General features: G+C 50.9%; 3 protein-coding genes across 4 annotated transcripts; 2 read left to right on the top strand and 1 right to left on the bottom strand.

The window, feature by feature from the left end:
* The first annotated feature begins 560 nt into the window (after nucleotides 1-560).
* LOC133899008 (uncharacterized) lies at nucleotides 561-2,869 on the top strand. Its single transcript, XM_062339879.1, has 3 exons — nucleotides 561-1,301; nucleotides 1,812-1,877; nucleotides 2,130-2,869. The coding sequence occupies exons 1-3, from the start codon at nucleotides 672-674 to the stop codon at nucleotides 2,187-2,189; spliced, it is 756 nt and encodes a 251-aa protein (XP_062195863.1). The 5' UTR covers nucleotides 561-671; the 3' UTR covers nucleotides 2,190-2,869.
* Nucleotides 2,870-3,836: 967 nt separating this feature from the next.
* Nucleotides 3,837-8,017, bottom strand: LOC133899007 (squamosa promoter-binding-like protein 14). Of its 2 annotated transcripts, none has more exons than XM_062339878.1 (3): nucleotides 6,951-8,017; nucleotides 4,834-4,967; nucleotides 3,837-4,733 (listed from the first exon to the last, which is right to left on the bottom strand). In XM_062339878.1, the coding sequence occupies exons 1-3, from the start codon at nucleotides 7,322-7,324 to the stop codon at nucleotides 4,078-4,080; spliced, it is 1,164 nt and encodes a 387-aa protein (XP_062195862.1). In that variant the 5' UTR covers nucleotides 7,325-8,017; the 3' UTR covers nucleotides 3,837-4,077. The 2 variants fall into 2 exon arrangements, with proteins under 2 accessions (XP_062195862.1, XP_062195861.1); XM_062339877.1 differs by having other exon boundaries at nucleotides 4,831-4,967.
* A 9,620-nt stretch (nucleotides 8,018-17,637) lies between these two features.
* On the top strand, nucleotides 17,638-19,432 carry LOC133898635 (uncharacterized). Its single transcript, XM_062339319.1, has 4 exons — nucleotides 17,638-17,969; nucleotides 18,264-18,381; nucleotides 18,870-18,943; nucleotides 19,063-19,432. The coding sequence occupies exons 1-4, from the start codon at nucleotides 17,638-17,640 to the stop codon at nucleotides 19,430-19,432; spliced, it is 894 nt and encodes a 297-aa protein (XP_062195303.1).
* Nucleotides 19,433-22,963: the final 3,531 nt, after the last annotated feature.

The raw sequence follows: 22,963 nt of genomic DNA on the forward strand, positions 1-22,963 counted from the left end.
TTCGTATGAGAGAGTTATGCTATATTTACTGATGTGCTATCCTGAGACTCGACCACGACCACGACCACGACTTCGACCACGACCACGATTATAGCTCAACCTCGAGTCCGAGTAGACTTACCTTCGAGAGGTGATGTCCGAATAAAATTGTGGTGCTTCTCTTACGTTCCTAAGTAATAAAATATCACAAGAATTTAGTAGTAATTTATTAAGGAAGCACGAACAGTGAGAAACAAGTTTATCTGATAATCTAACTATCGTATACGTGTTCTTATAATTTGAGTTGATACAATCTAAAACTTATTAAGGATATTAATCGTATCGAAACATAGACTCAATCACATTCTAGACGCTACAAGAGAAAAACTCCGAGACGCACGGGTCACCATCCCAGCATCGAAACTGCATGGGCTGGACAAATACCGTCGCACAACCATCGTTCCGTTCTCATGGATGCATACATGAATTCCGAAAATTTGGGGACTGTTAAAAGTCCATTAAGTTAAAGCCCAGTCAATATGATTCTCATCAAAGCCCAGTTAAGATGAGAACCGACTTGACCAAAGCCCACAAGCCCCTCGTCGAAGACCAACCGCACCGCACCACACGGTTTCCTCGGCCCGTCTCCCTCCGTCCCCGACTCCGGCCACCACCGCACCGCGCCGCGCGCCATGGAACCGGACGCCGACGAGGACTACATGGGGGATCTCTCCCACTTCCTCCCGCCGAGCCCCTCCTCTCCCTCCCCCTCGACGAGCGTCGGGCGTCGGAAGCAGCCCCCAGAACAGGCGCATGCGCCGGCGCCGCCGCGGGCGAAGCGCGCGAAGGGAGTGCCATGGAAGGAGCGGTGGCGGCAGGAGCGCGAGAGGAAGCAGAGGGAGGAGGACGCCAGCACGATGGCCGGGCTCGCGGAGGCCATCCCGGAGAGCAACGTCGGGTTCAGGATGCTGAAGCAGATGGGGTACGACCCTGGGGCGCGCGGCGCCGCCCAGCCGGTCGGCATCGAGATCCGGCGCTCACGGGCGGGGCTCGGGGCGGAGCCCGCGGTGGCTGCGTCGCCGGCGCCGGCAGCGGTGGTGAGGACGCGGGAGGCGGCGGAGAAGGAGAGGAAGCGGGAGGGGAAGATGGCGATGGAGCTGAGGGCGAGGAAGAGCACGCAGTGGAGGGCTCGGAGGGTGGTGTGGGACTACCGCAAGGCCGAGGCGGCGCTCGCGCAGCTGGAGAACCAGGAGGTGGAGCCGCCGGCGCCAGAGACGGAGGAGAAGGGAGCAGAGGAGGAAGAGGAGGTGATCACTGAAGAGGTAGTCAACTACTCTTTGTTTCCAGATGTAAACCAATGTTTGTTCTGTTGGTTACAGAATTTAGGGTTACAAGGCAATGATACTGTGATTGCTATGCATTTTACTTAGATAACTGGAACTAATTGAAGTTTCCAAAAGTTGGATGAGTTGCCGCCTTGCTGGGATTATAGGGGATTTGTTAACTCTCAGTTGATCGTGGTAGTAAATCAGCTGTGTGGCCTTTCAGACATTTTGCCACCACTGTCCTTTATCAATGTCACGACCATGATCGTTGATATGTGTAGCATAATTGGGACCTTGCGTGTTTGGTTTCTCAAAACTGAAAAGAATGTGGTGAGCATAACTGCTTATCAGCTCCTAGTAATGGTTTGCCTGTTTCTTCACATTGTGATGTGAGAAAGGCAGTGGGGAGTTTCGTAACTATGAGCTGTGGTTTCAGAAGTGTATAAACTTTGTGCAATTGTTGACAAAGGAAGGAATGAGATTAACATGCCATGTTTTGTCTTGTAGGATTTGCAAATCATTTTGGCTAGGTTGCGCAATCACCACCACTACTGTCTTTATTGTGGATGCAAGGTGAGCTCCATTCTGGACAAAAAAATATTTTTCATGCCCATCTTGTAATAATATTTCATCATTGGAAGCTTAAATGAAATATTATTAGGAACTAGTGTTGGTGCGCCTTTCTCCACCCCCTGGACTGCAATGTGATCCAAAACTGCAATAATAGTATTTATTTGATTTATGCTATCTTTGCCATTAGAAATATTGTTTTTAATATAGCATCTCTTACACTTTTTAAACTGGACGCCTTCCCCCCTTTTTCAGTATGAATCAGCCGAAGCACTGGCAAATGAATGCCCAGGCCCTAATGAGGATGACCATTGATTTGCTGCGTGAAGGGTGGCAAAGAATTTTCCTTGATCCAACAGTTGATGATTCTGTAATCACTGTTAACTGCAATGATGTTCGGTCATGATTTGAGTACTGCACTGATAAGACACTGGAGTGCCACAAGCTTATGCCCTCTTGTCCTTACGATACAGACACCAGAAGAACTAGAGATATCTTTGTTTGTTGGCTGTATGGTTACTCTTGTACTAGTTAAATAGTTGGCAGCCATTTATATAGGAGTGATGAACTCTTAAGTAGACAGTTAACAGAAATTGACTAACCTCCAAGTGCCGAAAGCCATATCTATTAGACTTCTACCATGTGAAGCCCTCCTACATGTGCAATACCTCAACATGAAAACTGAGGGTATATCCTTCTTCATCAGTTTGTAGCTGGGACGGAAAGCTCCAAAGGAGGGTTTGGATATGGTAGAAGTATTCTTCTTCAGAAGGCTGTCATCAAGGCGCTTTATTATAGCTAGAAGATAATAGTTAGCAGTTGGTGAAAAGACATGCAAGCTGTGATTTGAACTGTGATGAGCGGATTGCATCTATCTATCTGCTTTCCAACTGAGTGAGGGGGCTGTATTCGTTTACATCTGCTCAAGTTTGTTGTTGTGAACGTCCAACCCTGGAATCTCTGTACAGTGCAATGCTGGTTTTATATTGCTGTCAGTTGTGTGTCGTCGTGATCGCCAATGATATGTCTGGAAGGTGCCGTGATCACTGTTTGCTGTCACATTAGGTTACAATAATACCATGCTGCAGCATTATTTAGCGTGAAGCTTAATCCCATTTCTATACTGTCCTTAACTGCATCAGTGTAATGTATGTAGCCTGCCGGAGGTTATTTTTCTTGTGTCTTCTTTCTAATGTAGGCTCCTCATTCTGTTTGAACCTGGAAGTAGATCGTTTGCCAACAGCAGCAGTTTCAACTTCTACAACAGGACCAAAAGGCTATCTGGAATGAAAATGAAACAACACCGCATCAAACAATGATGGACAAAAATGTAGATGCTTTACAAGAAATTTGCCATGTCAATCTCTTTTACATGAAAGCCAGTGCTTATGTTTTCTGTAGAATATACCGCTGTTCTCCACTGACTGAAATTTTTGAAGATTTAAGAAGCTTGCTACATGGATCTTATTCTCTCAGCTAGCCTATCAACAGAACGCCACTGGTGCTGAGAGCATGCTGAAAGCCACGCTGTGCCTGTGGTCTCACTTTACATTCACAAACCCCCTTGGAACTGATTCTTGGCGATGCCAGAGAACATTGGAGAGGACAGAGTAAAGAAGCATGTACGTTTTACAGTCTGAAGTACAATGTTCAGTGGAGATGATGCATGAAACCATGCTTGCTTTTCCCCAGGTCCTTGGTCTGAAAGGTGTATCTGCTCCAGATTTTAAGGTCATAGTACAAGCTGCATGGATGGACCATATGGCAGAGTTGAACTAGATTCTACTCATTAACCACATAGCACATAGGTCACCAGCCAACTGTGGTCTCAAAAAGAACATCAGCCTACTGAAACTTTTTTCCTAGGGACAAGAGTCTGAATATTGTTATCCGTTGACAATGATGATACCCGGAATATGAACAGAGCAACCTTCACGATAAACAGAATGAGAGATTAATGCATCGAATAAAGTCCTCAACATGCATACTGATAACTTCAAATAACGGAGGTTTACATAGACGCAACAGATGAGTTCATGGACACATTATGGATCACAAAAGAAATTAGTTGCCTGATATTTCAGGAATCCCTTCCCATACTGCAAAACCGACAGCAAGCAAAGGGCAGGCAGCATCAGGCTTTTAGTTCCATATCTCTTTGTGCGACTATGATAGAGAGCACCAACAGCAGGCTATTTGGTCCCTACAGGGACCAGCCCGCTGTGCTGCCGCCCTGGTCGAATGTGCCTGTGGAGCCTTGGTCCATGCGTGGCGCTGGCGCTGGCCTGTTTCCCTGCAGGGCAAGCTCGAGCTCACCTGAGAAGTGACCGTGATGGCTAGAGCCAGATTGCAACCCATTGAGAGGGACTTCAGGTGGCAACTGAGATGGCACATTCCGCGCGCCTTCATGGCCCCGAGAGCCAGTCCAGGGGTTCGGCGCAATGTAGTTGCTCGCCATGAGGGAGGGTGCCACAGGACTGCCATCAAAGCCTGCTGTTGCGGACAATGTCGCGGCACGGTTGTGGCTGGTGCTGTGGGTAGTATCCCATGGCTGAGTTGACAGAAGAGAGAGAGCACAGCTTGAGTCAGCGGAGACTCCTGCGAGACATCCGCCCGGAGGGAGCTCCGGCGCAGGGAACACCGGTGGCCCTGTGGTGGAGCTACCCTGGCTACCATATGAGTGGGCGCCGTATCCCGTGACTGCACTGTGATGATGATGAGGATCTAAGTTCACTTGCCACTGGATACTACCAGGCACCCTTTCACCAGGTCGAACTGCTGACCACCCATCCCTCATGCTGCTTGGAACCCTTGGGTATGAGAAATCCAACAGAAAGCTTCTGAACCGGCCGGGCTCTTCTGGAATGAGCATTGGAAGAACACATTAGCAATTACAATCGAATTGAAAATGGCCAGCATATAACAAGGTTGAGAAAAAAACAAGAGGCTTTGTTACCACCAAAGGATGCAGCAAGGCGACCATAGCGTGATGCAAGAGGTCCAGGGGGCGGCTTCCTCCGGCGTTCATTGTGGCCTGCAAGGCGTCTGCGGCAGCTGCGTTTTCCTTGGTCAAATTCAGGCAACAGGTGGAACCTGCGATTTATGTGAACAGAGAAATGATGGTAAAAGCTTTCTTGATCAAATTTACAGGTGAGGCACAGTAACAGAATTTTGTAAGGAACACAAGTTGCATTATCTGAATCTCACAATGTATCATAGTAAATTGTTTTTTTTTGTGTGTGTAGGAATACAAACCAAGAAGGCTGCATGAAGTTCATCAACACCATCATGACTCTTACAAAAGTTATAGCACAGCTTAAAGACCGGATATAGTAAGTTCAAGTACTACCTTCTAAAGGCAGCTTATCTTGATTACAACATGCATAGTGCAGCATGAATATTGAAAACCACACTCAGGTCAAAGCCAGTGGCAATGCTAGTCCATTCAAGAGTAACATTTCTCTTCATCCTAGGCTAATGTAGTACTGCAGATTCCTATAAAGATTAACCTCTATCTTATTGTCGTTCATAATTACATCCGCACATCCAAACTAAGAAAGGAAAAGAGAAAGTAATCATGTGTACGTTAAACAAGACAGTAATCATACAGAGATGTGAGATGTCGGTCTTCACGTGACAATACACACTCACCAGTGAGTTACTCTAATGTGGAGGCAGATGCCCATCACATATCGTAGTACACAGTCAAACATAGCCTTCTGATGATGTATTGTGCCACTAGTTGCTATAATCAACTAAGTGTGCGGCATAATGAATCAGCACAGCTAATGCAAAATTCTGACATATTTCTATTGCTGGTAACTTGAGGACATCCATGTAGTCTAGCAGGTTTTGGTCATTAAGGTCTTAGGTTCAAGTCCGACTCATCTTATCAAAATCAAACATATGCAGCTCCTCGGTTTTGTTCTCGTTTTTCTTATCCTACTGTTGGCAACTTAGATAGCAAAGAAAATGATGAAATCTTCATCATAACTGAAAGGACTAGCAAAAAGAATCTCTAGAGGGGAACACATAGTGCATATTGTTTTGGTCTGAAATTGTAATTAATACGAAATATCAGACGACAATGAGATTACCCATGGCTGCATGCTATATGTTGCAATTTGCAAATAAAAAAAAAGAATCCATGCTTATATTCTACTAGTTCTTTCTTTCCCTCAGCGTCGTTCAAACCATTAAGGTGCCAAACAGTGATAGCTTTCCATTAGCTATTATAAGGTATCAGGGCCGAAAATGAGAAGGGTTATGCAGTTATGCTAGGTGTATGCTCATGAGATAGGCTATTCCCAGAAACTATCCATTTGTTAAATCTACAGCAGCCGTGTAGCACCTGAAACGACTAGTAAATTCCCAGAGCTTGAACTAAATAAATTTAACTGGTTAAGTGACATAAGTTAAATAACATTTAACACATTTTCTTAGGGAATCTCTGGATTTTAATACTACCGACTTGTAAGTTGTAACACAGAAGATACAGTGCAAAGGCAAAGGCTAGTTCTTTCTCCCTGTTCTTACTTGGGGACCACTGACAAACTGATCATGCCCAATGGAAATTTCATAGACTAATGCCTGGCATCATTGAGATACTAACACAGAGGAATTTTATGCAAAGCAACAGACAGGCAGGCAGGCAAGCTGAGTCACATCACTCTTAACATATATAGGAGCATCCATCAACCTACCAACTTTAAAGTTCTCATAAGCACCATTGAAATCAAATATAAAAGTATACAGCAAAGAATTAAAAAAACATATATCACGAAACAATTTCCTAAGATGAAAGCTGCTCCATCAAGCTGAGCTATAGTACTCCTAGGTATCACATCTATTGTGCCATAAACCTTTTCTTAATGTAGTCACCATAAACCCTAAACAACAAAAGAATTCAAAAACACAAGCTTAACTAAAAAATAAACAATATTGCAAATGCAACGAAATGTCAACTTAAAATAAGCAACAGAGCGAGTGTTGCAAAATGCAGCTGCAAAGGAGGCGAAGAAGCAGCAGCGAGCAGTGCCGGTGCAAGGCGGAAGTGGAGGGGCAATGGTGGGTGACCTGCTGCACTGCTGGCAGAAGCGCTGCTCGAGGCCGTTGACGACGACGCGGGGCGCCTTGGAGTGCATGGCGCACACCTTGTGCCTGCAGTAGTACGCTTTGGCACCGCTCAGATCCAAGTTGCACCCCTCCACCTGGCACCGCGCCGGTGCCGACGAGGCCAACGCCCCGCCGGCCGCGCCCTTCCCCTTCTTGCCTCCGCTGGGCGCTCCCGAGGCCGGCTTAGGCGAAGAGGACGGTGGCGGCGGCGCGCTCGCGCTGCCACTGCTACTGCCGCCCGCGTCCTCGAAGTAGATCTTCTTGCCGAACTTGAGCCCGTGGAGCTGGTCGTCCCCGCCGCCGCCGCCACCGGCGCCGGTACTGCCAATCTCCATTGCGGCCTTTCTTGGTTCCCCGCGGTGGGTCGGTGAGGAGCGATGAATGCTCAGCTCGTGACGACGAGACTACAGTGGTGGTGGTGGGAGGCTGGCTCTTGGCCCCCCCTTCTCCTCTCTCCTCCAGGAGAGAGAGGAGGAAAGAGAGGGAGGTGGCGATGGAGAGGGGCAAGAGGGGTAGCTTTCCCCTTAAAATAACACTCCTGTGCTCTCTCTCTCACCCATCAGAGTGACAGCGTGTGATGCTTGCCTCCCCTCCCCCCTCTCTCCTCTCACCTCCTCTCCCCTCTCTCCTCTCACCTCCTCTCCTCCCTCACGTTTTCATACGCACGCACTTCGCGCACACGAGCTGGCCTAGCAACCCGCGCCACCTTTTGCTTTCGCCATTTCCATCGGCTGCGCGGTTGCTATGCTTGGTAAGACGGCCGCCGTGCCCTGCCGTACCTGCTGCTGCCCCCTAGGCGCCCGCTGCCGGCAGTCGCGCGCTGGCGTAAGAAAAAGGCTGTGTTTGTGGCAGCCAACGGCATGCCAATGCCATCTTTGGCACAGTGCCAGCCCCGCCTGCCCTGCCCCCAGTTATCAAATCACACAGAGAGAAATTTTAATTTTCACGCTGAACACTGTGCGAGGAGGACGAGAGCGAGCGAAGCAAACACAGGTCATGAATGAACAGCACGGCTGTGTTGGCAGTGACGGGCCAGGGCCGCTGCAGCAGAGGCCTAGCTGCCTGCTACAGTACATGCTCCTATCACCCTCTCTCTCTTCCTCCTGCCACACACCAACACAGGGAAGGCATCTGGTATCAAATCCAAGCGGCATGTCATAGCACTGCTCCTCATGGCGTGCCACTGACATGTGGAGCAAAAGTTGGATGTGGGGCCATGCATTTGGTCGTAGCCTGTGGCTGGCAGCAATGATAGGTGAGTATTGATGACGGCTGTTGTTTTGCTGACAAAAAAAAAGGGGTTGCGAGGAGGAGGGAGGAGTTACCACAGCCACAGGGTTAAAAGTGGGCAATACGGTACTGTAGCGTGTGGGCTGGATAGGGCTTTTCATTTGCCCTTTTGTAGTAACAAGCCTCCGAGTTGGGGCCTTTCAACTTACAAGTGCCTTTTTCAGGGAGGATTGGGTTGTTGTAGCTCTACCAGCTTTGCCTCTACATGAGTTTATTGTTCCGTTTCTTGTGGGCAAAAGGGCATGGCAGAGTACAAATCTTTGATTGATCGAAAAAAGGGTCACAGAATGCCTTATTCTACTATTTTGTAGGATATTTGCTTATTTACTTCCAGTAGCAGTTTTTCTATGTAATATACTCCTTCTAGAAGAAGGTACTCTCTATAGCTCATTTGGTGCACATATGTACAAACTTTTAGTTTGTGTATAATTTAGCGTTTTTTTTTTGTAAAATTGTAGATTTACTTCTTAAGCTTCTCTACTTACATATGAAATTTGAAGTTCAAGTTTATTCATTACCAGTTGAGAGCAACCAAAATGAGAAATTTATCAACAATGATACATCAAAAACAAAAGGAAAGGAGGAGAAATGCTCCTATTCTTGTTTCTTCCTAATTATTTGAGCTTCAGCTTCAAATTTTGAAGGGTGATACAACACTTGTAGACTATATATGTTTTTTTACCTTCTTTTGATGCCAAAGGGAGATAAAAAAAAAAAGAAACTTGTCAAGGCAAAATTTGGCAACTTTGGTCAGCTTTGGCTACCGTTTGATTTGTGCTAAATCATGGTGAGACGGCCCCTTTGTTTGGCACTCTTGTTCATTTCAGGAGTCAAGTTTTGCCAAAGCTCAGACAGCAAATTAGAGGCTTAGTTTTCATATGCAAAATTTTAGCTTCATATTTACGCCCTTCGCTGGAACACAATTCAAACGGTACCATAGTTTAAACACAGCCCAAAGGAGAGGTTATTGCAGCCAGTCTGTGGTGGGGGTATGTCTGCCTTTGGCCTATTCGCTTTTGAGTTTGACAAGATGGCTCCTCCCTTTTTTTAGCCATCCTGTGGTCGAGCTCGAGCCGATGCCTTGATGGATTCCTCCTATTGACGTAGAATCTTTAGAATCTTTTGAAGCCCACCTTTTGGTTGGTATGGGGTTTTGAGCTTCTTGCTCTCACCTCACTCTCCACTGGTACTGCTACTTCCATTTACCCCTTGGAATCTGCACTGAAACCTTACCTCATGGTACAAAACAAGAAGGCAACAACTAGAAGAAAGCCTACCTTGGAATAAAGCAGGAGCCAGGGAGGAAAAGCATCTGAGACATGGAAGGAGATATTTTGAATACTATACCCCGTGTAGCAGGGTTATTTGAGTCGAGTTTGTACTGTTTTTAAAAAAATTATTGTAATTTTTTGTGAAATTCTTGCGTTTGAAACAGACCCTTAATAGACTTGTCGCAATGTTAAGAGTCCCCAAGCAACACTCGTGTGAGGCTATTTCTACAAAAGGCAAACATAAAGTTTAAAAGAAGGAAACCAATCCGCCAATTTAGGAGCACCCGTAAGGTGGTGTTATGCATAACTTCATACTACAATTGGTATTCTTGATCGTTTTTAAATGGATTAATTTGGGAAGAAAGTATGCGTAAGTTTTATATAGCAAGTTGAATTTGAACGTAAACAAATGCATGATAATTTAAAGAAACATTAAAACCATAAACACATGGAAAGAGTACTGTCATGGTTCTTTCTGTTTCATTTTTGTAAGGATATTTCTGAAACTGTCTATGTAATATTTAAGGTAGTTGACTCTTATCATTTTCTATATTTAGTACCCTTTTTATAATACAAAATGTACTTTTCGGCTCAAGAGTTTACTGCATTCTTGAAATACAATTTCGAATTGATCTTATTTCTTTTTGTATGCCTATCATACAACTCCATTTTCTTCGACCGCCTTATCCTCGACTCCTAATCAATTTTAAAGTGTTTCACGGCAATGCCATTTTCAACAGTTTAGATATAGAATAACATTATTGTCCTCTAAAAAAGAATAACATTAATGTAAATCGGTAAAATAACACAGATATTTGAGTCAACTGTTTATTCTGAAGGAAAATATAATTAAAAAGCAATTTTTTTTATATACGACAGCTCGAGCAAGGTATGAACAAAGGTAGGACACATATGCATGCATGCATGCAGGCAGGCTCTTGTGCGCGGTGCATTGCATGATTCTCTCAGGGACAAGTAGTATAAATATACTTTGATCCGAAAAGAAGTACGCATAAACTAAAAGGTAGAGGGGCCATACGGTCCACACCACAGGAAGAATGGAATGAATGGTGCTGAGCACGAGCAGCAGCAATGGAGGAAAAATGGAAGCAATAAACTAGGACTTGGTGTACCGGCAGATCTAGCTAGGAACCGAACCAGGATGCTCGGGACAACTGCGCCGTGGATAGATTTCCTTGTTTAGCACACGGCAATCTTGGCATCTGTAATCAGCACCCTGTATGTACTGAGCTTTCACCACGAACCTGCTTGCACGGATGCACACAGACAAACAACAAATCCTGCATCGCATGTGCCTGTTGATGGTTAAAGCCAAGGGACGACCGGTGAGGTACCAGCTTACTACTCCCTTCCGGTCACAGATGCCATGTAGTTAAATATTAAGACTCAAAACATGTAAATCATACATCCTGATTTATCTTGAAAGGTACTACCATAGAGTTAGTGCTCAAAATTGCATTTTAGAGATCGTGTCACTGTCTAAAACGGCATACATTTTTGACAAGAGGGAGCACCTGTCAAGCTCAACCTTTGAACTTCGTGGGTTATGTGAAGGTGTTTGAATCAAAGAAACAGGATGCAATAATTAATCTGTTTTTGTTCAACTGTTGCTACAAAGCTCAAGAGCTAGCTGGACTGGCGTTGCATGTGATGAACAGAATACCGGTAGAAGAACCCCACTATGGTTGGTGACAGAAATGTGGCAGGAAAAGTCAAGTTCATCACCGCCCTTAAAATCAAACGTCATGAAGACGACGAAATTATTCCCTGATTGCAGACAGAGGATTCTCTCAGAACGCCGCGGTCCTTCGCGGATCGAGGGTAACGGTCACTAGAGGGTTGCATGTGCAGCTTATGGTGTTCAGGCCTACTTGAAAACTGCAAAAGCACGAAACTTATAGGGACATTGCAAGAATTTCAGGCATAAAATAGTTGGTGTCTTGCAGGAATTGAGTCAGCAAAGCAATCCTCTGCAGCTAGTGGAATGTGAACACTTCAGCAACTTTGGTGGTACCACGTCGGTGGATCCAGATTGTGTGACTTTACTTTATGAGAGACGATATAGCAATACGAAGTCAAACGCTATAGTAAACTCTATTGTTTAAAACATTGTAACATTATATCTTGTCTGTTTAAGATCGAACGACTTATAATATTTTAAAATTATCGTGACTTCAGATTCTCTTTTAAATCAGAGGATCTCGGTTGATCGTGTCAGGGAGGGTAAGTCTAGTGCCATCGTACACGCGAGCTCTGCCGCCGTGGCTCATAACTCCTGTGCGTGCAGCAGGCCGAGGACGACGAGGAGGGATGACAACACCATGGTTGCACTGGCGACGAGTACCACGGTGAAGCGTGCCAAGACGCGCGGCCCATCCACCGTTGTTCCTCTCAACTGCATGTAGGGCTGGGCCAAAACCTCGTATCTGGTTTGGCTCGACTTATTATAAAATCTAATGAGATGGGTCAAAGTTTTAGCTCATTTAGATAAAGAGTTCGCTCACGAGCCAAACGAGTTAAGGTCATCGTCTGCATCATATCGCTCTCTTTCACTACGATTATCGATTTGCTCATTGGTCATCTTTATCTTCGATAAAGAGGCTCCTAGACAGCATACTTGGCTTTCTATTGGTCAGCTTCTCGTTACGATACGGCTCTTATCTTTTTTCTTCTCCTATCGATCATTCCTTCAAGCTTTGCATGTATAGACGGATGTCTAGGGAATATTGTTTTATATATTTTTTGAGGAATGCTTTGTTTCAGTAGCAGAATATATATAGGTGTATCTATCTGCTGTTGTGCTGTATGTAGATTTAAAAACATTTAGAAGTGAGTCAGCTTACATAAATTATATCTCTGATTAAACCATGCAAAGAAGTACTTTACTTATAGTTGTTATTACTATTGTTGTATAATTTTACGATGTATTTTTCAGTGAATATTTATATTTTTTTCATCCCAATAACAAACTGCTCTCTTAGAAAAAGTAACAAGCTATTCGTGAGACAAACGAGCTAAGTCGAGCTAGTTTTTCTACTCGTTATATTAAACCAGACTAAACTGACTTGTTATCCAACACTAAATGCATGCATGCCCACATAAACAGAAATAAATTCTATAAAATCTTCCTACAAAAGATCTTCGTAAGATTCTAATTCAACCACACATCCTCTGATCTAATAACTAGATAAAAAATAGAAAGATAAAATACATATCATCATAAAAAAAATCTGTCATTAAATCTAATCCTATAAATTTACTTCCCGTAAACGGGTCGTCCGGATCGCAGAGGACCATGGCGTGTGCGCCCACATCGACCGATCACCGTCACGTACGCGCTGGCGCCCGTGCAGCGGTCTGCGCAGCGCGCGCTGGGGAGACCGGGACGGTTCGCCGCTGTTCCACTGCGCGCCTCCGTCCACGACCGCGACCCGCCTGCCGCGCCGTGCCCTGCATGCGCCTCGTTCCTGACGTTATCTCCTGCACCGCTGCGCGTACGTACGTGTGACTGCACCGCCGTTTGCTGTCGAACGCGCGTGGATGGCGCGGCAGCGGGGGCAGCGACAACGGATGCGCTGGGAATTGAAGCCGTTGCATGCTGTTGCATTGCTCTCTGATGCAGAGGCTGCCGGCTCGCGAAGGCGTTGGTGGTGGGGATGGATGGCTTGGCGCTGCTGCGCACGTGGGCCGCTGCCTACCGCGGGGGTGCGCGGGCCCGGTGATCCCCGGCGCCGCGTGCCCACGGCCGGCGCCCATGAGCGCGCCATGCAGCGCGCGTTTTTTTACTGATGAAATAAACATTATTTCGGTCTCTGCATCACACGATATATATAGTCATTTATTATTACAAACTTAAAACTAAATAACACCACAACATAGAAAAGCAAAGAGTTTATAGGAAATCAAAACATAAAAATAGTACTCTCAAACACATATGCGATTACAGAACTTCCATCCGTACATAGAAAAGATTTTCGTCACTGTAGTCTTCAAAAGACGGCAAGTATTTCCCGTATGGTGGCATTTCTCCTTTCTCTACAACAAAGTCTAGAAACGAGTCCAATAAGTAATTTTGAAAATTACCTGCATATAAGAGTATTTTTTTTATTAAAAACCACATTGTTACGATTTATCCAAATGGCCTAATATATAGTACTTGCACCAACTAAAATCTAACTCTTTATTTTTGGTTTCACCCCGTATAACCACATTCCTAACCTATTAGAGATGTTAGTTATAGGTGGAAAGCCAAAAGCTATTTAAACATATGCAAAATAAATTTAGCAAATTGATACTAAAAAAGAGACGTTGTATTAATTCATTAGCATTACAAAAGCTACACCTAATAGAACCATTCCATTACTTTTTTACTAGATTATCTTTGGTTAAGATCACTCCAGTTTTCAAGTAAACCAGAAAGAAAATTTGCTTATATGGGAGAAAGGGTCACTGTCGGAGGATGAACTCCACAAGCGGGGACTCGGAGGGATCCCTTTGAGATTCAGCCGGGGAGATGATTATGAATTTACCTCGTAAGTGAAATAAATGGAAGTAAATGAGATGTAGGTGGTGGATGATCGGATGCAGAGGGAATAAATGCTCAGAGGATTTTAGACAGGTTCGGGCCGCACGGAGCGTAATACCCTACTCCTGTGCGTATGCTATAAATGCTCAGGGAATACCTCTTTGAGGATCTCTCGTGTTACAAGGATATTTGTCTAAGTCTAGAGCTTCGTGCTTCTTGTTCTTCGTCGGCTTGTCTTCTGTGTGTCTTGATCTTCTCCGAGTTCCAGAGTTGTCCGATCCCTTCTCTCTGGGGAGCTCGCCCTCCTTTTACACCTGTCGGGGCGGGTAGCGTGCCCAGAAAGGATGACGCGAGTTTCAAGGTGCTATAAATGGAAAGCAACCATCATGGATTGCAGCTTGATGTTACGGGGAGGGTTGAAAACACGCCCCCGTCCGGTCTTATCGTCATCATCCTGCTTTTCGGCGGGTGTTGCGGGGAGGGCCCACCGGGCAGCCACCGAGCACCCCGCGTGCCCGCCCGGTCAGAGCGAGCCTGACACAGCAGAGCGGCAGGCGATATGCCTCGAGCCTTGCGACGTTATCCCGAGGCGCGCCGGATGACGCGCGATGGGACCCGCGCATTAAATGTCCCCACGTCTCCCTGCCAGGGAGTGGCAGAGATTGACAGCAGGCGTGGGGGGAGTGGTTGGAAGTGACAGGCCACGCGCCCTCTTAAATGCAGCATTGGGCCTATCGGAGGGTGACCTCCTCAAGCAGGGATTCGAAGGGACCCCCTTTGAGATTTGGCCGGGGGGATGATTCTGAATCTGTTTCGTAGGTGAAATAAATGGGAGTAAATGAGATGCAAGTGGAGGTGGAATGATCGGATGCAGGAAGGAGTAAATGCTCAGGGGATTTTTAGACACGTTCGGGCCGCACTGAGTGTAACACCCTACTCCTGTGTATATGCTATAAATGCTCTGAGAATGTCTCTCTGAGTATCTGCTGGGCTACAAGAATATTTGTCTAAGTCTAGAGCTTCGTGCTCCTTGTTCTTCAGTTGATCTATCTTCTGTGCTTCGGTGTTCGTCAAGGCTCCTAGACTTGTCCTCTATTGTCTCGATCTCAACCTCTTTTTTCTTCTGGGAGCCCGCCCCGCTTATATACCCGCCGGGTTGGTAGCGTGTCCAGAAAGGATGGCGCGAGTTCCAAGGCGCCATAAATGGAAAGCAACCATCATGAGCTGCTGCGCGAGGTGACGGGGAGGGTTGAAAACGCGCCCCCGTTCGGTCTTGTTCATCATCATGCCGCTTTTCAACGGGCGCCGTGGGGAGGGCCCACCGGGCAGCCACTAGCAGCCCGGCGCGCCCGCCCGATCAGAGCAGGTCTGACACAGCAGTGCTGCAGGCGGGGTGCCTCGAGCTTTGCGACGTTATCCCGAGGCACGCCGGATGACGCGCGATGGGACCCGTGCATTAAATGCCCCTCATGCCTCCCTGCTGGTCTGTGGCAGGGACTGACAGCATGCATGGGGGGAGCAGCTGGAAGTGACAGGCCACGCGCCTTCTTAAATGCAGCATCGGGCCTCTTACCAGTTGACACCTCACCGCTGAGCCCTTGTGGGGACCACCGGCGAATGACTTCTCAGGCCCTCGGGGAACTGAGTGCTTAGGGGCCATTGTTCGCAGCCCCGAGCACTCTCTCCCAGATATGCCCTTTCTTGGTCCTCGGGGAACCGAGTGCTCGGGGCCACTGTTCACGGCCCAAAGCACTCTCTCCCAGAACTTACTGTTTGGGTCCTCGGTTAACCGAGTGCTCGGGGGCCACTGTTCGCGGCTCCGAGCACTCTCTCCCGGAACTTGGCTTTTCTTATCATCTGGGAACTTGGGTGCTCGGGTGCCACTGTTCGCAGCCCTGAGCACCCTCTTCCCGGCACTAGGTCTTCTCAGGTCATCGGGGAACTCGGGTACTCGGGGACCACTGTTCATGGCCCCGAGCACCCTCTCCCGGAACTTGGTCTTCTTGGACCTCAGGGAGATATCCCCCGAGGGAGGGCGCCACATGGCACTCTGCTGTTCTGGCCTCGAGACTCGGGGGCCCCTGGTTCCTGTGTCACCGACATCAGCCCCCGGGCCACTTGGTAGGCGATGGCCCAGAGACTGCGAATGGGGCCCTCGTCTTCATCGAGGCAGATCCCAGCACCGATGCCATGTGGCCTGTTCTTAGGCGCTAGTCTCTCTGGCCCAGGCTTTTGGTACGGCCCAGCGGGGAACCGAAGGGATGCGTGTCCTTCTGGCTTCCGAGGCACGTGATAACGAGGTGGGCGGCGCGGGTGGCAACTGCGCAGATCGAGGATAGTGCTCCTGGCCACCGCACGGATCGAGGGAGATTCGCCTGGCACCCACGCCGAATGAGGAAAATGTGCCTCTTCGAACGCGCCACGGAAAGCGCCGTTTGAAATCCCTAGGATATAAAAAGGAGAGGGGAGCGAACCGTTGCCCCCTTACGCCATTTTCGCGATCATCGCTTCTGCTTTCTTCTTCCTTGCGCTCGAGAGCTCTCGTCCTTCCTTCGGCCTGTAGCGTATTCTCTCCCCCACCCTTTTCGGCACACTCCCCACCCCCGAAAAATGACGAGGATAGGAAGCAGCCGCCAAGACAAGGGCCCCGACAGCGTGCTGCCGGAGTCGCGGATTGTCAACAAGGAGGGGGCGGAGAAGGTCCGCAAGCTCATGGTGCCTGACGGCCAGCGGGAGGCATCGGTGGTGTCGCGGGTGAGCTTTCCGCCCACCACAGACCGACCGGAGCGCATCATCATCTTCGTCTCCTTCGTCGCCGCCGGGCTGGTGCTGCCGTTCTCCACCTTCTTCCTGCAGGTGCTAGACACCTTCGGCATCCAGCTCATCCACTTGAGTCCAAACTCGGTGGTCATCCTGGCCATCTTCGCGCACTTCTGTGGGATGTTCGTGGGAGTGCCACCGTCGGTGGCCTTATTCTGGCATTTCTTCGTTATGTGACCAGCCGGGAAGAAGAGAGGATCCTCCGGCGTGGATGTCGCCGGCTGCTGCAACTTCCGGCTGCGGGACGGGCTCGACAAGCTGTACATTCCGCAAGTGCTGCGGAGCAAGTGGGAGGACTGGCGCCGCGACTGGGTCTACGTCGACGTCAACCCCATGATCGCCTCACGCTGCCGGAGACGGCAGCGGAGCCCCACAGGCTGACCTGGGAGGTGGCCCCGACGGAGGATGAGCGCATGCGCCCGGTGCTGAACCGCATCGACGATCTACACCGGGCAGGACTGACCTCGGTGATGGTGGTGGCCGAGTACTTGCGCCGCCGCCTGGCCCCCCTGCGGGAGTGGGCCCGCCCCTCCTGGATGTACACGGGTCCGAACGACATCACGGGGACCCATATCAGCGCCGAAGGGGACCTGGAGGAGGGAGCGCCGGCGTCGAGAACCCCGCCCAAGCGGTTCTGCCCCGAGAGCAGCTGGAATTCGATGGCCAGGGTTTAGTGGACTGTCCGGGGCGCCGGAACCCCAGGACTATTCAAATCCCCAGAATGAACGAAGAGGCAGGCGGCACGCAGCAGGCCGACGGCAGGGACACCACGGGCGGCAGGCCGCAGACCAGCGGTAGGGGCGCTGCAGGCGGCAGGCTGCGGACCAGCCGGAGAGACGTCGCAGGAAGCAGCCATCAGGTCGGTGGCAGGGGCGCCACCGGCAGCGGAGTGGAGGCCCCGGGGGACAAGGGGAAATGCCCCCGGTCGTTCGTGCCCCAGCCGTCCTCCTCGTCATCGCCGTTGCCTCCGCGACAATGGCCGACGGTGGGCGGCACGAAGGAAGGAGGCCAGGGCGGCCAATCATCGGGCGCGGCGTCCAGGACAGAGGCAAGGTCCAGGCCGCGAGAGCCTGAGGACCAGGGCCGGGCTGGCGGCGCAACAGCGGGCGCCCGAGCCGACCCGTTACTGGAGGCAGGCTCCACGGTGGCCCCTCAATGGCCCGGGGGCCAGAGCCCCCCACCGAAGAGGAGAAAGGCGGATCCTAGGCCGAAGCCGTAGGGCCCGGACTTTAGAATCCCCGAGTCCCGGTGGTAGTACCTCGGACCGAAGTCCACGTAAGTTCTTTCCTTGTCCTGAGCGTGTTTGCCCGGATGCTAGTTTGGGGTACTAACCTTTTTTATTTTCAGGCCGCCCAAGGACCCCGCCGGGGACGCCACGGGCAGCAGGCTGCAGACCAGCGGTAGGGGCGCCGCAGGCGGCAGGCTGCGGACCAGCCGGAGAGACGCCGCATGCAGCAGCCATCAGGTCGGTGGCAGGGGCGCCGCCGGCAGCGGAGCGGAGGCCCCGGGGGACAAGGGGAAATGCCCTCGGTCGTTCGTGCCCCAGCCGTCCTCCTCATCATCGCTGTTGCCTCCGCGATAATGGCCGGCGGTGGGCGGCACGAAGGAAGGAGGCCAGGGCGGCCAATCATCGGGCGCGGCGTCCAGGACAGAGGCCAGGTCCAGGCCGCGAGAGCCTGAGGACCAGGGCCGGGCTGGCGGCGCAACAGCGGGCGCCCGAGCTGACCTGTTACTGGAGGCAGGCTCCACGGCGGCCCCTCAACGGCCCGGGGGCCAGAGCCCCCCACCGAAGAGGAGAAAGGCGGATCCTGGGCCGAAGCTGCAGGGCCCGGACTTTAGAATCCCCGAGTCCCAGTGGTAGTACCTCGGACCGAAGTCCACGTAATTTCTTTCCTTGTCCTGAGCGTGTTTGCCCGGATGCTAGTTTGGGGTACTAACCTTTTTTATTTTCAGGCCGCCCAAGGACCTCGCCGGAGGCCGGAGGCAGCCAGATCAGCTGAGGCCGGCTCCCGGGCCGAGGAGCTGAGGTCTGCACTAGAGCCTCAAGCGCCGCCCTTCCCTGAGCCAAGGGCAGCGGCCACACCCGAGCAGCCAGCGTCGTCCGAGCCCGCCCCGAGCACTTCGAGGGTGGAGCAAGTTGCCGCAGTGGAGGTGGTCGCGGCGAGGGCGACGCCGGCGTGACAGTCGTCGAGGACCCTAAGCGCCTCTGCAAAGAGGGCTCGCAGGGGACCCAGCACCCGGCCGCTGTCAAGCCAGGCACCAGAACCCCTCCCGGATGTGCTCGGAAGCGCCCGAAGGTTATCGAGCGGCTGGAAGCAGCCGTGGCGGCGGAGCGAGCCGAGCTCGACAGGGACCGCGCCGTCCTCATTGAAGTGAGGGGCCGGCTGGAAGAGGTCGGTAGGCCCCTGGAGGCCCGTATCGCCTCAGCCTGCGCAACCCACAAGAGGTCGATGCGCGCGGTGGCCAAGGAGGGAGAGGCGTTGGAGGAGGTGCACGACGAGGCTATCGCCGCGTAGGAGAAGGCCACTCGCATGGAGCAACAGGCGACTGAGCACGACCAGGCCTCACGGAGACGGGCTGCGGAGCTGCTCGCTCGGGAGCGGCTGCTCCTTGCTCGGGAAGAGGTGGTCGTTAAGCGCGAGAAGTCTGTGCAGTCCGCCAGGCGGACTTAGCCCGCCGGCACGACGAGTTCGAGCAGAGCCACGCCGAAGTCCTTCGTCGGGAGGAGGAGGTCGCGATCTGCGAGACAGACATCGAGATCATGGCGACGGCTCAGGATGCCCAGGAGGAGCAGATTATGCTGTGCGAGGCGGAGGCCGCCCTGGCATCGTTGGCCCTCACTGCTCGGGAGGAGCAGGCCACCAAGTGGGAGGCTGAGTTGGCCGCCCGGGAACAGGCCATCGCTGCCTTGGTCGAGCAGGTGAAGCGGGCACAAGCCGAGGCCCCGGTCACCAAGGGCGTCCCGACTAGCGCAGCCAAGGAGATCAGCCTTGAGGAGCGGCTGCAGATCGCGAAGGACGAGCTCGAGACCGTCATGGCCGAGCGGACCAACGTGAAGCTGATGATGCGAGATATCCTTCATCAGGCGCGGAAGTCCATGAGGCTGGCCGGGCTCGAGCGCGTCTACGTGGGCGAGCAAGGGCTGGACAAAGAGACAATTGGCCACCTCGCCCTCGGCTTCAAGGAGATCGCCCGGTGCCTCAAGGCTCTCCCGAGGGCCTTGTAGGAGTTGGCGTCTCGGGCGGGGCATGCTCTGGCCCAGGCAGTGGCAGAGCACGTCCTCGCCTGCTACCACAGCCGAGACCCTGTCTTCTCGTTGGAGCCGGTCTGGCAGGGAGTTGTTGAGGCCGAGGAAGCGGCTGCCTGGGAAGCTGTTCGGGACGTCGCCACCGAGGTGGTGGCGTGCTTTACGTGGGAGCCGCCGCAGGAACCGAGAAGCGGCAGTAGCAGTGAAGCGTCTTCGCCCCCTTCATAGCCTGCCGATTATTAGATTTTTTATTTTTTTTAATGTTGTAAATATGGGAGTGATCCCCTCCAGAATGGTTCTTCTTTTTTGAAATATAATAGAAGCATTTATTCAGGATTGAAACTCCATTGTGCTTGTCTTGATGCTTTTCACTTTTCACTTGATGTCCAGAGAAGTACTTAGCCGGACCGAGCCCGACCTTCCTTCCCTAAGAGTGAAGTCGCCCCGACCACTCATCGCCCAAGTAGTGGGACCAACTGAGTGTTCAGCCCCCGAGCCCTCGCGAGTCCGCAGCTGCTAAGTCAAGAGATAAAGGCACAAACTTCCTTGCTCGGGAGATAAGTCAATCCAGCACGGAGCACGCCACGACCAGTGAACACTTTTCCACTCTGCGACCTCTCAAACAAGCAGGCCGAAGACACGTACGGGCAGAAATGCAACCAAGAGTTCCCACGGTTTGGTGGTGTTCAGGGTAGGACTAACCAGACCGAGCACCGACAGCCCGCCCCTGGGGTCTAGGCGGTCCCGACCACTCTTTGCTCAAGTGGTAGGATTGCCCGAGAACCCCAGAGACTTGGTAGTGCCCGGGGTACTACCAAGCCGACCGAACACCATGGCCACCATAAAGGACTTCGGTCAGACATTGCCGTCTGTATGGTACACCTGACTACTGTATGTTTCTGTCGTTCCGGAAAAAGCGAGCACGTGGGCAGGGTTTTGTGCGCGAGGAGACCATCTTGCCGAATATATTAGAATGCGAGGGTCCCGAGGATAACTCGGGAACAATAGTTTTCTGCGTATGTAATAATGGAAATTCATATGACTTTAGTCACTCACCGGACAGCTGTCAGCCTTTTTCGACCGAGCTCGGAGTACCCGTGAATTTGGTTCCCTCGTACGGAATGCCTGAGCACTGGAAAGAAGGTAAGAGAGCCAGGGCCTAGACGGTCCCGACCACTCGTGCCCGAGTAGTAGGATTACCCGAGGACCCCGTAGGCTCGAGCAGCGCCCTGGGCACTGAGGCCCTTGCGGTCAGGCTGCTTTATTCTAGATTATTGATCTGTAAGCTTAAGAAAAAAAAGGAAAATACTCTTTGTTTGGTGCGCTCTGCCAGTGTGGTACCCATTATAGAATGCTCTCATTTTTGACCCGAGACCTCTCGAATACCTGGACCGGCGAAGTGTACAGATAGAGGCATAACCAAGAGGTCTAATGGTTCGGTGGCGCCTAGGGTAGGACTGGCCAGACCGAGCACTGACAGCTCGCCCCTGGGGTCTAGGCGGTCCCGACCACTCTTTGCTCAAGTGGTAGGATTACCCGAGAACCCCAGAGGCTCGGTGGTGCTTGGGGCACTGTCATGCAACCAGACACCACAGCCTACCACAACAGACTTAGGTCAGCAGTAACTGCTCGCGCGCATACCGACCGAGATTCGTTTTTATCAATGGAAAAAATGAGAGAGCATGTTTTTCTCGCACAATCGAGCATCTCACCAAACAGATTAAACATATGGATCCCAGAGAAAGGAACTCGAGAATAAGAGTGTATATTGATAATTTTGTATAGAAGTGGTAACTTACATGGTTGGTGGCAGCCCCCGGCCAACTTGGGCGGGGGACCCCCGGCCCGAGCACAAACATGTCTGCTTATGGATAGAACTTGCGTAGATGCTCAATGTTTCACACATTTGAGAGTGGCTGCACATCCCCCGCAGCCAGCCGAAATGAGCCTTGTCGCGGGACACCGATCACGGTAAAGGGACCTTCCCACATAGGGGACAGTTTATTCTTTCCTTCGCGCGATTGAGCGCGTCAGAACTAGATCCTCAACCTCGAGTGATCGTGCCCGGATGTGACGCTGATGATAACGCCGCAAGCTCTGCTTGTATCTAGCTGCTCGGACGGTGGCTCGACACCGGTGTTCCTCCAAGTAGTCCACGTCGTCGTGTCTTCGCTGTTCCTGTTCGCCTTCGGAGTAGGCATTCACCCGAGGGGAGCCAAGAGTAAGCTCGGAGGGGAGGACCACCTCAGTGCCGTACACAAGGAAGAATGGAGTCTCCCCGGTGGCGCGACTTGGTGTGGTCCGGTTGGCCCATAACACAGCAGGTAGCTCGTCAATCCACTCTTTCCCGTGCTTTGGGAGCACGTCATAGGTCCGGGTTTTGAGGCCCTTCAGTTTCTTAGCATTTGCACACTCGACCTACTCATTGCTCCGAGGATCAGCGACAGAGGCGAAGCAGAGCTTGATGCTGAGGTCCTCGCAGTAGTCTCCGAACAGGGCACTTGTGAACTGAGTGCCATTATCGGTGATGATTCTGTTCAGGACGCCGAAGTGACTTGTGATACCGCGGATGAATTGAAGCGCCGTGTTCTTGGTTACCTTGATAGTTGGGACCGCCTCTGGTCACTTGGTGAACTTGTCGATGGCGACGTAGAGGTACTCATAGCCCCCGATTGCTCAGGAAAATGTACCCTGGATGTCCAGCCCCCAGACCGCGAAAGGCCATGACAGGGGGATGGTATGGAGAGTCTGATCTGGCTGGTGAATTTTCTTTGCGTGGAACTGGCACGCCCTGCAGCGC

The sequence above is a fragment of the Phragmites australis genome, chromosome 18 (genome assembly GCF_958298935.1).
Source record: "Phragmites australis chromosome 18, lpPhrAust1.1, whole genome shotgun sequence".
Taxonomy (NCBI): domain Eukaryota; kingdom Viridiplantae; phylum Streptophyta; class Magnoliopsida; order Poales; family Poaceae; genus Phragmites; species Phragmites australis.